General features: G+C 36.3%; 1 protein-coding gene across 3 annotated transcripts in view; it reads right to left on the bottom strand.

The window, feature by feature from the left end:
- Hpse2 (heparanase 2 (inactive)) overlaps positions 1-16,974 on the bottom strand; it is a 602,385-nt gene that overhangs the window by 196,867 nt on the left and 388,544 nt on the right. For all 3 annotated transcript variants that reach the window (XM_085693954.2, XM_085693953.2, XM_085693952.2), the window contains one exon: positions 10,268-10,439. In XM_085693954.2, coding sequence (XP_085550080.1) covers positions 10,268-10,439 — 172 coding nt within the window. The remainder of the gene's footprint in view (positions 1-10,267; positions 10,440-16,974) is intronic.

Genomic DNA, 16,974 nt, shown 5'->3' with positions numbered 1-16,974 from the left:
GGAACTCACAGTCAGAGTTAATAATTCACTTTGAGGTCACTACTAGCCTACTGTGTATTCAAACTGGTTATTATACCTGTCTTTAAGAGAACAATGTGACAATCAACTTTACTTGTCTTGGATTTTCCATGCAATTAACTTTTATAGCCCAAGATAATACATAGCTGTAATCTTAAGTCACTACTCTCCCATACCCCTGACCCAGAATGTGTATCATCTGCTGAAAGTACAAAACACAGAAGTTGAAAGCAATTTCCTAATACCTACCATAAAGGTTGAAAGCAACCATTTATGGACATTGGTTGATAAATAATGGTATTTGTTATCTGTGTCAGTTGGGATCAGCTGGAGTCAGTGACTCAGTTCTTTGTAGAACTCTGATAAAGATTTCTGTCAAGTATCCCATTCCTTTCCCCATGTTATGTTTTCTTTACTATTCAATAAATAGAACAAAGCCCTTTGTTACAGACAGACATACACACACCAACACATGCACATATGGCATACAGACATTACTCACACATAGACACAACAGACATATAAACATAGAGATAGACATAGAGACACAGGGACAAGCAAACTCACAAGACAACCTTCATGCAGGCACACATTCAGACTCATGCAAGACAGAGGACAGAAGACACATGGGTCATGAAAAAAGCATTCAAATCTGGACTCCTTAGCTAAATGATTCCAAGGTGGAAATGTTTTTATTTCTTTCTTTAATGTGACACTGAGGCATTATTGGTGGCTTGGAGTTAATCACTAGAGCACATAATCCAAGTACTTATTAAGCTTCATTTAAGAAAAGATATATTTAATTTAAAAATATTTTTATTTATTCCGATGACATATTTTTACAAAAATATGTTTTTGATTTATAAATACAATATCTTACTGTACATATCTTGTTATATACATATAAGAGTATTAAATTATAGATTTTTAAAGTATAGATCTTGAATTTTAATTTATCTTAGATTAATTGCTTATTATATTTTTTATTTTAGTTTTCCTATGTTATTGGTTTTTTATGTCTGTGGACTTTCTATTCACACTTAAAATGGTATTGTAATATTTTTTTTAGATCACAGGTACAGATTTAAATATTTAATAAACCAATGTTTACAATAAATAATTTTTGACTGGAATTTCTATTGTGTCTGCATAGCATATTGATCAACATAGACAAAACAATTATAGTAAATTTCTGAAGCAAGAAAAATATGTTGCCTGGTAAAAGAAAAGTAATGAGTTAAACATAAATTGTTAACACATAGATGGTGCATAGAAGTTTATGGGTGACAAACAGATGAAACTGATATGACCCTAAAGAGCTGATTGAGATAACCCAGACCCCAAAAGATAAATATGGTATGTACTCACTCATTAGTGGATTCTAGCCATAAACAAAGGTCATTGAGCATGATCCTAGAGAAGCTAAATAAGAAGGTGAACCCAAAGAAAAACATATATAGATCCTCCTGGAAATTGGAAGCAGACAAGATCGCCAGGCAAAAGTTGGGAGCATGGGGGTGGAGGTGGGGTGGGGGGGTAGGGGAGAAGGGGAGAGAGAAGGGAGAAGGGAAGGACTGGGAAGAGCTTGGGGGGAGTGGGATGGTTGAGATGGAGGAAGAGCGGATATGGGAGTAGGGAAGAAGATATCTTGATTAAGGGAGCCATTTTAGGGTTGGCAAGAGACTTGGCTCTAGAAGGGTTCCCAGGTGTCCAAGGGGATGTCCCCAGCTAGGTCCTTGGGCAGTAGAGGAGAGGGTGCCTGAACTGGCCTTATCCCATAGCCACACTGATGAATATCTTGCATATCACCATAGAACCTTCATCCAGCGATGGATGGAGATAGAGACAGAGACCCACATCAGAGCACTGGCCTGAGCTCCCAACGTCTAGTTGAAGGGCAGAAAGAGGAAGAAGATGAGCAAGGAAGTCAGGACCACAAGGGGTGCTACCACCCACTGAGACAGTGTGACTGATCTAATGGGAGCTCACCAAGGCCAGCTGGACTGGGTCTGAACGAGCATGTGATCAAACCGGACTCTCTGAATGTGGCTGACAGTGGGGACTGACTGAGAAGCCAATGATAATGGCACTGGGATTTGATTCTACTGCATGTGCTGGCTTTTGGGGATCCTAGTCTGTTTGGATGCACACCTTCCTAGGCCTGGATGGAGGATGGAGGGCCTTGAACTTCCCACAGGGCAGGGTACCCTGCCCTCTCTTAGGACTGGAGGGGAAGGGGGAAGACGAGTGGGGGAGTGGGAGGGAAACGGGAGGAGGTGGAAATTTTGAATGGCATAATTTATAAAGCAAAAAATAAAATAAAATGCTTTAAAAAAAGAACAATTCTTCAGCTAAAGCCATGTCTAGAACTAACCAGGTCTCGACTGAGGACATGAAAACAATAAAGCAAATATTTTATTAAGTATTTCCCATTTTCCAAGAGACTTGTAACTGCCTGATAATACAAACAGGGACCCTATCTCTAAACCATTTCCTATTCTAACGGAGAGGCAGTCCTATACATTCCTATTTCAAAGACCTTAAAAGCTGGTGTGGTTCTATGCCATTAAAGCTAATAAGTAACATTATTATTATTATTATTTATAAAATCAACATACTTTACTCAAATAACATCAAAATTGCAATCCATGCATTCTTTTTGCATCAGATAAACAAAGTTATTTGGTATGTAAACAGATACTATATCAGTTTCATCTGTTCTTCTTCTATAAATTTCTATATACCATCTACGTGATGATAATTTATATTTTATTTATATATAAGTGCTTTTTCCAATAAGCACTTATAGATACCATATTCCTAGCTTCTAAGGGTATAAAGCAGCAAGATCTAAATCTCAATTCATGGTCTATTATGGGAGGTAAATATGTAAACAAACACATTATAATCAATTTGATAAATGCTAGAGCAGAAAAATAAAATGTGCTGCAAGGCCAGAGGGGACCAATCTGACCTGAATATGCCAGGGAAGATCTGGGAATTAAGAGGGAAAAGTGGCCTTCCAAACAATTACACTGTAACATGAGCAGGCCTGCTTGTTGGGGGTTTTCTGTCCTTCCCAGTTCCCCCAGCTGTTTAGTCCCAGAGAAAAATCACACTGAGATCTCTATAAGTTATAAAGCTGATTGGCCCATTAGGTCAGGCTACTTATTAGCTAACTCTCACATCTTGATTAACCCATTTTTCTGATCTATTTTAGCCATGTGGCTCAGCACCTTTTTCAGTGGGGCAGCTCACATCCTGCTGCTTCGGTGGTCTAGGGAGGAGTGGGAGGAATCAACTTCCTCCTCCCCAGAATTCTCCTGCTCTCCTTGCATCATTTCTACTTCCTGTCTTGTTTTCCCACCTACACCTCCTGCCTGGCCAATCAGCATTTTATTTAAAACATGATTGACAGAATACAGACAATTCTCCCACACCATTACACAAAACAAAAAGATGCACAAGTCAAATAGCACGTAGCATTTCCCAAAATCTATAATACTTAGGTATACTTGAAGGTAGCAAGTGTAACAGAGCACAGCAGTTTATTAGATTGGAATTTATGTAGATAGAGACACTAAAGGCCAAGAGTCAGCATATCTGGAAAACTTATGACTTCAAGCAAAATTAAATTGACTAGCTGTCACACTTAAAAATGACTCAAAAATCTACATGGGGGTATTATTAGAGTCTGAGAACAGCTACAAATAGATTGTTAAAAAGGAAAAATGATAAGAGTTATAGAGACAAATGAAGATGGGATGTGAATGATGCTAAGAAGTTCAACATAGAAATGCTCGATAGCAACCTGAACATGTGTCCAAGGAGTACTGAATCTAAAACAGCACCATCTCAATACTCAGACTTCATAACATGTGCATTTATGTCTGGCTCTTCAATTTTAATCCACTGATCAATATGTCTTTATGTCAGTGTTGTTTGTATTATTATAACCCTGTAGTGCAACTTGAAATCTGAGTGGTGATAGCTCAAGCAGTGCTTTTATTATCAAGCATTGTTTTAGCAACCGTGTGTTATTGTGTTTTCATATGAAGTTTAATATCATTTAATATTTTTATATTTAATAATTTTATTAATAATACTATTATTAGACTAACAATTGTGTTAGAGTTTTGATTTGTATCACATTGTATTTTTGGTAATTTCATTATATTAATTTGACCAATCTAAGAGCACGAGAAATCTTTGGATCTTATGGTGTCTTCTTCAGTTTCTTTCTTCAATGTCTTCAAGCTTTTATCATCCAAGTTTTTTTATCTGGTTGGTTAGAGTTATCCTAAGATATTTTCTGAAGCTATTGTGAAAGGTACTGCTTCCTTGATTTCTATCTCAGTATGTTTGTTATTTGTATTCAGGAAGGCTACTGATTTTTGCTTGCTGATTTTGTATTCTGCCACTTTGCTGAGTTTATCCGTTACAGGAGTTTCCTGGTGGGGGAGTATATGTTGGGAGAGGCTGCTAGTCCAATGGCAATAAAACATATTCACAACATACATCACCTCCCACATCATATATACAACAATACCAATGGATAATATCTGATTTTATTATTTCCTATCTGTATCCCCTTGATCTCCTATAGTTGTCTTATTGCTCTAGCTAAGACTTCAAGCACTATATTAAAAAGGTATGGAGAAAGTGAACGTCACAGTCTTGTTCCTGGTTTTAGTGAAAATGCTTTGAGTTTCCCTACATTTTGAATGATGTAGATGTAAATTGCATTAATTATGTTAGGTATTTTCCTTGTATCCCTATTTTCTCCAGGACTTTTTTAATCATGAAAGGGTGTTGGGTTTTGTCAAAGACCTTTACTGCATCTAATAAGATGATTAAGTGTCTTTTGTTTTTCAGTCGGTTTTTATGATGGGCTACATTTATTTATGTATGTATGTTGAACCATCTCTGCATCTCTGGAATGAACTAACTTGGACATGGTGGTTACTCTTTCTCATGTGTTCTTCAATTTCAGTTTGTAAGTATTTTAGTGAGATTTTTTTCATTTATATTCAAATGGGATATTGGTCTATAATTTTCTTTTGTTGTTGGGTCTTTGTGTGGTTTTGGTATCAGGGAAATACTGGTTTCATAAAAAGATCTAGGAAATGTTTCTTCAGTTCCTATTTGTGAAATAAGTTCAGGAATATTTGTGTTATTTCTTCTTTAAAGTCTTGTAGAATCCATCTGGCCCTGAGTTTACTTTAATCAGAGGACTTTAATTACTGCTTCTATTCCACTAGGGGTTATCAGTTTGTTTGAATTGTTTATTTAATTTTAATTTATGGCAGATTATAATATCAATAAATTCATCCATTTCTTTCACATATTCCATATTTTTAAAGTATGCTCTTATGATTCTCGGAATTTCCTCAGTGTCTGTTGTAATGTCTCTCTTTTCATCTTTTTGGTCTTCTATCTGTGTTTTTTTGTTAATTTGGCTAAAGGTTTGCCAATCTTGTTGATGGTCTCAAAAGGAATCATCTCAATTTTATTGATTCTTATACTGTTTGTTAATTTCATCTCATTGATTTCAGTCTGAGATTCATTAATTCTTTCTATCTACTCTTTGTAGGTATTAGTTATCTTGTAAAATAAGATAAATAGTAAGAACAGCCTGGAATGCAGGCAAAATGATTACTGTACTATTAATCAAATTTGGGATATGAGAAATAAAGATAGGGTTGGAGATATCACTCAGTGTGTAAAGCGCTTGCTGAGCAAGCATGCGGACCTGAGCTTGGGTTCCCATCATGGACATAAAATCTGGGCCCTGTGGCACATATTTGAAACATTGGTGCTGGGTGTAAGGAACAGAGACAGGCAGATTCTAGAGTTTCACTGGCCAGTCAATCTACCTAAATGGCAACCACTATTTTCAGTAACCAACAAAAGATCTTCTCTCAAAATTAAAACAAACATAACCAACCAATGGGGAGAGCAAAAAGGGAAGAGATCAGATGTTGACTTCTGGCTTCCACATGCTCGTTCACAATTGAACACAGTCCCTTACACATAGGAACATACATGTATACATCCTCCCATCTCTCTCTCATACACACACAAAAAGAAACCATAAATAAATAGAGAAATAAAGAAATAAGAGAAACAAGATAACGTAAAGAGTTGGAGAATATTCAGCTGTTCTTGAATTCAAATGTAAACAAGCATGTAACATAAGTTAATTAATAATACTGTCAATAATTATTGATGTCTGGTATAACATCACTGTGTTACACCTAATGTTACCACTGTTTTCCACCTAATGAAATTATTCTGAAAAGAAATTTGGCAGCAAATATAAAGTCATAAAAATTAATATACATTTTTGATCCAGAAATTCAAATTTTGGATACAACCCAGGGATATTATTCAAAATAAAAATTTAAAAATCTATTTGTATAAAGATATTTATAGTTGTGCTACATTACAAGCAAAAACTGGAAAGAGGCCAAATGTTCACTAGAGGAAGGATGCTTAGTTAGACTTTGGTTCATTAATGCAATGGATATTTTTTTTCTAATATGAATGACAATTATGAGAAGTATGCAGAAATAAGGGCTATAAGAAGTAACGCATAAAAATTCAGTGCTCAAAATGATGTCTCTACCATGATCACATCTATGTAACATTGTACTATGTAATATTGTGCCTGTATAACCAAGAGAGTTGGGAAAGGCTACAAGCTGCTAATTTACAGTGCTGATGTGTTTGCTCTGTTGGTTAAGCTTCTGGGATATTTCATTCACACACCTATATTAAAAAAATTAAATCCTTATTTTGGCACATAAAAGAAAAAGATTCATTTATATTTTTCTTTGTCCTCAATGGCTTTTTCTGGTTTTTGTTTGTTTTTTGTTCGACTTCATGTTTAGATATGAAGGAAGTTGCCACTCCAAAACCCTAGCCACATGCTTTGTTTATCAGACTTTCTGTTGCTGTGGCCAACACTCAAGAGAAACACATTAAGAGAGAGAGGGTTTATTTGGGCTCATGGTTTCAGGCCATGATTGGCTGATTTCCTTGTGTATGATGTAAAGCAGAACACCACGGAGGCTGGGAAGCAGAGAAATAGGAAAGGCCAGGGCAAGCTCTATCTCCTCAGAACAACCTTCCGCTGTCCATGACCCAATTCCTCAATTCCTCTAGCTAGACCTTACCTCTTAATGACTCTAACACTTGCTTAGACAGTACCACCCTGTAGAAACCAAGCCTTCAATACATGAGCCTGTGAGGGACACTTCATAGTCAAATAACAGCACACACTCTTCTCTTTCACCACTGTGCCAAGTTTCTCAACTCTTTCCTCACATACTAACTTGCATGCACTCACGTCTGTATCATGCACACAAACTCAACATCTTAATTACACATGCTGTATTGGAAACAAGGTCTCCTCATAAATATGACTTTTTAAATCTCTCAATGCAGAAAAACAGTTGTTTCTTATCTTTTATTATCATGGGAGAATTGTCCTCTACAGACGGTCAACAAGTTTGCTTTTCATTTCTTCCCACTTTAAAGGATGTTTTAACTTGTCTGTATTCCCCTTTTCTTCTCTCTGGGTATACCTTAACCCACAAACCTGTTCTACTCTATTCTGCATTAAAGGAAGGAGCAGCCATCTTCCCTGACGACACAACCCTTCAGTTGTCTCTGGGTTTCTTCACAGTAAATGTCATCCTAAGTAGTCTTGCCCACATTATTGCTGGCTGTCTCTCATTCCCCACTCTGCAAGCCATTGCAACCCAGCTTCAGTCGCCCTCTCCTGAGCTGTCTCTTGAGGTCATAAGCAACTGACATGTGGTCAAATCCAGAAAACACCTTTCTGCCATCCTGTTAGTTGGAAGCCTCTCTCTTTATTCTGTTTTCTTCATGTGCCTGATTCTTCTTACACTTTTCTTACTTCTGCAGGTTCTTCAGGCTATCATCTATGCCTTTCTTTTCTTTTTGTATGCTAACTCATCTTCTCCATTCCCATGACTTTTAATTTCACCTTTGTGCTAAAAACTTCTCAAATGAATAAATATCTCTAACAGAGAACCTGATCTCTTCACACCTATTAAATGATATTTTTGACATCTATATTTAGTTTCAGAGCACTAAAACAAAAGTCTCAGTTGTATTCTCAGAACTACTTAGTCAGAAGGATTCCTGTCTTCTTGTTTAAGCAAATGGCACCATCCACTCTCTACTATCACATCATTGTATGTTTTACAATGTACTCCCCTATCGCATAGGCTCTTCTTCCGGCTGCCACCACTCTACTCCAGGCCTCCATTGCTTTCTCCCTGTATTACCAAAGCAACCCTATCATCAATTTTCCTGATTTATTTCCAATCTATTTCCCACAGTGTACCCAACATCCTTTTCATATAATACGTTCCTTCCCCAGCTTAAAACATCCTATGTTACCCTGAATGCAATTAGAAGGAACAGCAAGTCCTTCCTTTTGCCTGCACACCCTGATAGAACACACCTCTTCCTTACTTCTCTGATACTCCAGCCAGCCCAGCCAGTTTTCAATCTCAGGTCTCTGTACATGGTTTTCGCTTTAAAACTGTATAAACAAAAATAACCACTGATACTGTTCACTTCTCATGTTGTGCAGTCAACTCATCATTTTTTATATTTCACTTTTCAAGGGAAGGTTTTCATGACATTCCTAATTCAATCAAGCCACATCTCTTAGTATAACCATGTACCTACTTCATACTCTTCTTGTTTTACATTTTTTGTTAATATCTATGTCTCTCCCAACTTAGTGAACACCTTGGAATGGCAAAGAATGTATCTGTTTTGTTTAATATTATCTCAGTTGCTAGCATATTACTTAGAGCATAGTTGTTGTTCAATAAATATCTTTAGAATGATAAACAATTGATATCATTTCATACTATTAGAATGACAATGTAGGTCATGAGGGGGCACACTAATCATTAAAGTATAGATTTAAAGGAAAGAGAGATTAAATCTTTATTATGAACTTGTGAGATGAAAAAGTACACTGTGACTGATCTTTATACACAAAGTATAACAGGAAAAAATAAAAGCCACCTTTTCATCTCTGTCCTGCTCCTCATCACACACATGCAAAGAGAAATGTCAAAGTTCCAGGAAAGCATGCAAAAGGAAGGCCTAGTTAGTAAGTAGGGACTAAGGCCATGTACGTTTTCAACAAAAATGAAAGTAAACTTGAGCAAGAAAAGGGGAGATGGGCAGAAGAAGAGATTAAGAAAGGTAGTTTAGGTAAAAATTCAATGACTTATATGGAAAAATGCCTAATATTTAACTTCACCTTTCTGGTGTTGTTATTATATAATTACCTCTGCCTTCTCTAGACCTTAGGTAAAGCCTGTTGTGTTCACAAGCTCACATCAAGATCAGGTAATCAGAAATGAAAGGAGTCTGACAAGTCATCAAGACACCGTTTTCTTTTCATCTCTGTTTATGATTGCAGGACACTTACTTCTCTAACTGCTTGCTGTACACATGTCATTGGAAATAGTCTTACTAACTTTGAATCGTAGGGATAACTATTCCTGTTATATAGCATGTGAATCTCCTCACCTCACTGCTCTTATACTTGCTCCAGTTACATTTTCATTTTGGGCCTTGATTCAACATATATCTATATTAAGCCTCCCCCACTTCACTGTGGTTCCCTCTAATTGCAATGTTTGCTGGCAACAAATTCATGGTCAGGCATTTCTTCCAACCCTATATAACTAGACCAGATCTGAATGGATATATCCATTATTTGGTTTGAGGCTAGTCGACTGACAGAACTGAGTAAGAGAACATTTCACATTATTCTTTGCACCAACGCACAAGAGATATTTGTCAGGTCAGTTAAAATTAAGCAAGTGATGACAATAGTACAGAGTGATGTCTGCTACTGAAGTATTAGTTTAGTTCTATTTTTATTTGTAATGTTTTCCAATCTTTTAAAAATATGAAATTATTCAATTAAATCCTATATTAAATGGTTTTGTTTGCAAATAAGGCATTCTGTTCAAGCCACTTAGAGACTAAGATATGCCTCCTCCCACCCCTAACTCTAGGAACCCTCAAGATGACTGCTATCATTTGTTGAAGAATTCTTGTTGGGGAGTTTGAGAAAGCCTCACTTTTCTTCTTAAATATGAAAATAGCCAGAATAAACACAAATACTTCATTTCATTTTATTTAATGAGCAATACTGTAATGAGAGCTAAATAATCTGACCTACCCATCTAGGAGAGCAATGACGTTCTTCCTGGGTCGTCCAATATTAGGGCCATACAAGCTGGCTCTGGAGTATATCCGGATGGGTTGCAGCAGCCTCTTCAGCTGGATGTAATCCTTTCCCAACTGGCTACCATTTACTGCCCGGCCATGCATGCTCCGATAGTTATTTGGCTCTAGATTAAAAACAGACATATAAATTAGAATGGAGAAGAGTGAGATTCTGCCAGCCCTTTCCTTTGCACAGAATTGTGCCTTTTTTCTTGCTAGCATGAATAAAATAACAAAATGAGGACATCGTTTTCTTAAAGAATACAGAAACTGTCATGCTAGCAGTGCTAACTTGATGCTTCATTCATTCCAAATTTATCTTCATAAAACATAATCCAATTCACAAAATAGACCATACTTATTTTAGTGATACTTTGTAATGAGTGGTATAGTCAATAGAATACTGTCTTTTCAAATTTGTGTATCAGAACTTCATGAGCTTATTTGGAAATAGGGTCACTGAAGATTTAATGTTACTATGTAGTCACAGAATTAGAATGGACCCTGCATCTAATAACTGCTGTGTTTGCAACACAAAGGAAAAGGACCTTCAGATACTCAGACACAGGGACAAAAGGCTGTGTGATGACAAACACAAAGCATGGAGGGATGCTACTGTGCTAAAGAATTCTGGCAGTTCCAGCAGTTAGAAGAGAGGAATGGAACAGATTCTCCTTCAGAACTTCCAAAAGAAAGCAACTATCCTGATGTTTTGATTTCAGACTTGTGGCCTCATAAACAGTAAGAGAAAACTTGCTTCTTTTGTTTTAAGTCATGGCAATTTGTTATTGCAAAGCCTAGGAAAACTAATACAAATGGTAAAAAGGGTTACCTTTATAAGTAAGATTATTGCACACAAACTTAAGAAAACACCCTTGCTATTCACTAGTAACAAAGTAGCTGAGCGAAATCATTTCCAGCAAAACCACTTTCCCTGAGTTTAGCACTGGAAGGATATGAAAGGTTCTAAAAATCAGTAGCTCTTAAGAGTTAGAGGTAGCTAAACTTAAGATTCCCCAAAGCCATTATCTCAGATAGTTTGAAGCTGTGATTTATGTAGAGACAAAGCATAGATTATCAGACTCACATGAAATTTTAAGAGAAATTTGGGGAAATAAGACAGCCACAATGAAAACTGATAATCTCTCTTATACACCCTTTAATACTGAAGGCTGCATATATATTCAGGGGGCAACTGTAGAGAACTTTAGCTATCTACATATTCTCACATGAATATAGACCCTAAGGTTCTCATAGGGGAGACACAGAATGGCACGTTATTACCCAAGTATTTACTGTTTCCCATTCATCAGCATATCTACTGGCTTGGCCTTACTGTCTCAAGTTTAGTAAGCACATTTCTACTCAATTACTGGCTCATTCTTAAGTTTTATCAATGTGAAGGCAACCCCTAGAAAGTTGACTTGAAAAGTATCTTTAAAGAATTAATGAAAAAACAAACATTTAATGTGTGTTAATGTTTTGTTTTCATGTATGTCTGTATACCATTGGCACACAGTGCCCTCAGAGGCAAAAAAGAGGCTGTCAGATCCCTGGTACTGGAGTTACAAAATCTCATCCAATCTGTCGGTGCCAGGAATTGAACTTGGGTCCTCTGAAGAGCAGATAATATTCTTGACCACTGAGCCACCTTTCCAGTCCCCAAGAGATTAAGTTTTTAAATTGGAGATATCAGTAAGTACCTGATGCAAAAGTGAAAGACTAGAGCATTAGTCCTGGTAAGTTAAACACCAAATGAAAATAATAAACTCAACCTTTGGGATGGACAACTAAGATTTCTGAATTCCTCTAATATATTATCTAAAATGAATTACTTTCAAGATCAAAATTATGAAGTGCAGAAAGAAAATGGAAAGTGTTAATATACACAAGAAAGGAAAAAGAGCAGTCAGCAGAAAGTGTCTCTTTGAAGCCTTTAACATTAGATTATTTGGCATATAAGACACTATAAAAAGAATCAAATGGAAACTCCTGAACTGAAATGACACAGTGCATATAGAAAAACAAAAAAGATTTAATATTGAGTTTTTTATTTTATTTTATTTTTTATTTTTTTTAATATTGAGTTTTAAATCAGCAACAAAAGAGGTAAAAAGAGAGTGAGATGATAAACCCCAAATTCTGGAAAACACTACACTAAAACAATGTTTCTGTGTTAATCTGTATTCAGATTAGTGCTGTTTGAAAACAGATGGTGATGAGTTAAGTCATTATAAATTTTATGTGACCTCGTGCATATCTGTATAATCAAACAGTTACTGATAAATTAATTTTAGGGACTAGAGAGATGACTAGAGCACTGGCTGGCTACTCTGCTGTAAATGGAGACTGCACTTTTGTTTCCTGGCGACCCTGACCTGAATAATCACACAGAAACTATATGAATTACAACACTGGCCAATGGTTCAGGCACATTCCTAACCAGCTTTTACACCTTAAATTAACCCATTTCTATTATCTATGTACTTCCACGAGGCTGTAGCTTACTGGTAAGGTTCTACCTTCTTTCTTTTTTGGCAGATACATGGTCTCTCCCTGACTCTACCTTCTTTCTTCCTGCATTCAGTTTAGCTTTTCCACCTAGCTCTATTCTGCTCTGCCATAGGCTGAAGTAGCTTCTTTATTAATCAATGGTAATAAAACATATTCATAGCATACAAAGGGGAATTCTATATCACTCTTCTCTTGCAGAGGATCTGAATTTGGTTACCAACACCTACATGGCAACTATTTATCTTTAATATCAATTTCAGGGTATCTCATTCCCTTTGATCACCTCCATGCACATACAAACAGGCAAAGTACCCATACACATAAATACATCTTATTACAAGAAAGAAGGTAACTTTAATTTTTTGGTACACAAAAGTTTACCAGTTGTTAAAGATGAAAGATTATACACTAAAAAGATATATAGACATGTTTATTTTAAATAAAGAATTAAACCATAGGGATGGAGACACATTAAGAGCCATTTAAGGGTACTTTAGGAGGATCAGAGATTAATTCCCAGCATGTACACAGTTGTAACTCCAGCCACAAGGGACTGATACCATTTTCTGGCCTTCTTGAGCATTGTGCTCACATAGTGCACAGATATATTTTCTGGCAAAGCACCCAATACACACCAACAAATAAATACTAAATCTTGGATAAATATTTGATCCTGAAAACATAAGTATCTTCCATGTTTTCAGAGTTGATTGATACTTTGACTATATAATCATCAATATTTCCAACACTTCTTTGTAAATAAATAAAAGTACAAAATGACTTGTAAAAAGTAGAAAAAATATGCTTGGATCCATTTCAGAAAATTATTAAAAATTCTGTCCTAATCTCAAGCAAAATTAACTTAATAATTTTTAAAAACAAAACTCAAGTTATCACTCAAATACCAGCTTTTGAAACCAAGCTCTCTAACATAATCCAATCTGAAAATCATATTAATTTGCTATTTTAATACTGAGGAATAATGTCACAAAATGTTAGAAGTTTTTGCTTTCCATAATTATTATATGCATGGGTTATTTTTTGTAAGAGCTGAAAACTTTGTATTTAGGAAGAAATTCATAATTCACAGAAGTCTCAAATCTGAGCTGCGGTGTGACAGGCAGCATTCAGGGTGCCTGACACAAAGGCAAATACAGTGCAAAGCATGTGCAGTATGTGTTCAGAGCCAAGTCACGTGCTGCAGCACAGGCAAGTGCTACAGAAACACCCTGGATCCAGAACATTTGATTTTTGTGATGGTTTTTATCTGTGAACTTGACACTATCTAGAGTCGCCCTGGATTGGGTGGGCCTGTGGGCATGTTCACTGGGGATTGCCTTGATAGTGGCAACTGAAGTGGGAAGATCCAACCCACTGTGGATGGCACCAATTCTAGGTTGTGAGTCCTGGTCTATGTAAGAGTGGAGTAGTAGAAATGCATGCATTCGTTCTCTCTGGGTTCTTGAGTGTAGAAAGCTATTTCATTTAGTGGAGTGAAGTCCATGGCTAATGTGACCAGGAATCTGAGACTCTTTAGGACACAGGCCTAGGGGAAAACCTACCACTATTATTCTACTAAAGGAACAGAGCAATAAAATAACCCCTAATAAGATTCTGCTGTATCCATCGATCAGAGCCTCACTCAGCCAATATCAGAAAAGCTTCTTCTTCTTACAGCAGAAGAAATTTACACAGAGATCCACAACAATGTGCAGAGGGTAAGAGACTTTGAAGTAGTCCTAAATGGGATGTCTTCATCACACCCCTCCCCCAAGACTCAGGGGTCTATATAGAAGAGGAGCAGAAGGATTGTAAGAGATAGATGTAGTAATGACTCCAAGGTCTGGAAACAGAACTTCCAGACCAAAAGGACTTAGGTACCTATGAACTCATAGAGACTATGCCAGCACTCATAGGACCTGCACAGGTTCAAGCCAGGCAGGATCTCAGGACTGAGATGGATAAGTGGATGTGGGGTAGCATCTATAATGAAGAAATCTACCAACAAAGGAAAACAATCAGTTTATTCCAACGGAATGGTATGGAGTATATCAATTATACTTCAGGGAAAGGCTCATGCCCAGGAGGAGTTGGCTTACACAAACAAGTTCCATGTTTTGGTTTGAGTTTTGTGGGCTTTTTGTTTCTCGTTGTTTTTTTTTTTTTTTTTTTGCCTTTTCATTTGTTGGTTTGTTTAATGTCTGTTTTTGTAAAGTTTTGGGGGAACATGGTGGAAGATAGAATATGAAGTTGAGTGGTTAGGGAGGATCTGGGAGAAGTTGGAGGAGAGAAAAACAGGCTCAAATTTGTGTATAAAATTTTTTGATAAAAAAATTAGAAAAAAAATGAAAAAGGGACTGGGAAGATGCCCAAGTGAATAAGCACACTTACTTAGCAAGAAAGCAAGAAGACCTGAGTTTAAATCCCTCTCTCCTATGTAATAAGCAGAGGCTCCACATGCCTTTACCCAGTATTGCAGGGTGAAGGCAAGTAGAACTGAGAGACTGCTTGCCACCCAGCCTAGCAGAAAAAAAGGCAAGCTTCTAGTCCAGTGAACACCCTATCTCAAAGCAATAAGATGGACAGAAATTGAGGATGGTACCTAATATGTTCTTGTCTTTTTGTTTACACACACACACACACACACACACACACACACACACACACACAAATGAAATCTTACCAACATAACCACTTAAACTTGCACAAGGACATGCCAAAGTAGACAAGGGGAGACTATGCAGCTTAAACCCTAAACAAAAGGAGTACAAACAACTAAAGAATGCTGAATGGGAGAAACAGTTTTTACTGGGAAACAGCATACCAATTGGCTTTCCAATACCAAATGATCAGCCCTGATAGCACACATAAAGTAATATTATACAGACTAATCAGGTTATGTTTAGATATATATATATATATATAAATATACACATATACATTTAACATCAATTAATTAATTTTAGAAAGAGAGCAAGACAAGGCATGTGGGAAAACTTGGAGGAGGTAAAGGGAAAGAAGAAATGATGTAATTATGTTATAATCTCTAAAAATAAAAGAAGTAATTATAATGAGAAAAAAAATCAATGAATGAAATAGTTGACTGACATTCCTTTAGGTAGACTGACTAAGGACAGTAGACTGACTAACAAAATGAATAATGATAGATCATAAGGGACCTCAAACAGTTAAACTGGTAAAGGACTACTAAGAATAACCTTTGGGAAACGATTTTGACAGTGAATTGATGAAAAAGAATCAAGAAAAAAAACCACATTATTAAAACTGACTTAGCTTAGTCTCATAGCTCATACATGTAATCCTAACATTTAGAAGGTTGAGGCCAGCGTGAGATACATAGCAAGCCTGAGGCTAGCCTAAGTTACAGAAAGACTGTTTCACAAGATAAACAATGCACCAGACTCAAAGAAAGTTGCAACTCTAAAAAACATGAAAAAGAAAAGATACATTGAACTAAAAAATCCCTTTTCTCTCAGAAGCCTAGACTCAGATAGATTAATTAAGCATTGGGAAAATACCAATTCTTCACAAGTCTTCCAGAAAATAGACGAAGGGAACATGCTTCACAATTTATTTCTATTACCAACGGTATATATAGCCATTAAGAGAAAACTACAGATGGATATTCCTCATAAACATAGCTACAAAAAAACTCCACAAAATATATGCAAATCAATTTCAACAGCATGCACAAAAATCAAATTTTATGATTCAGTAGGAGTAATGCAAGGAATGCAAAGTTGATTTAATATCAATCCAAGGAATATAAACTATTGTTTTGATGGATTAAACAACCAGAGTTTAATCATCAATATGGGAAACACAAAAAAATTGGCAAATAATAAATCTTCCCACCAAACTCTGACTAGAAGGAAAACTTCCTTAGCCTAATAGAGATTGTATGAGAAAATCTATGGCTAACATGCTTACTGGTGAAATACTGACTTACTTTTCTACGGTAGTTAATGATGTTAAATATGCTTTCATGTGGTTATCGGCCATCTGTGTGTCTCCTTTCGAGATGTGTCCATGTTAATTCTGTTTAACAATATTCTGTCAACTGCTTCTAATGTGTTTAATACGAAGTGAAACAAACACAGAAAATTACACTCATTTTTCTAAAGT

Source organism: Myodes glareolus, chromosome 7, assembly GCF_982192425.1.
Source record: "Myodes glareolus chromosome 7, mMyoGla1.1, whole genome shotgun sequence".
Taxonomy (NCBI): Eukaryota; Metazoa; Chordata; class Mammalia; order Rodentia; family Cricetidae; genus Myodes; species Myodes glareolus.
The sequence above is the reverse complement of the archived record's forward strand: the minus strand, read 5'-3'. Positions and strand labels throughout refer to the sequence as shown.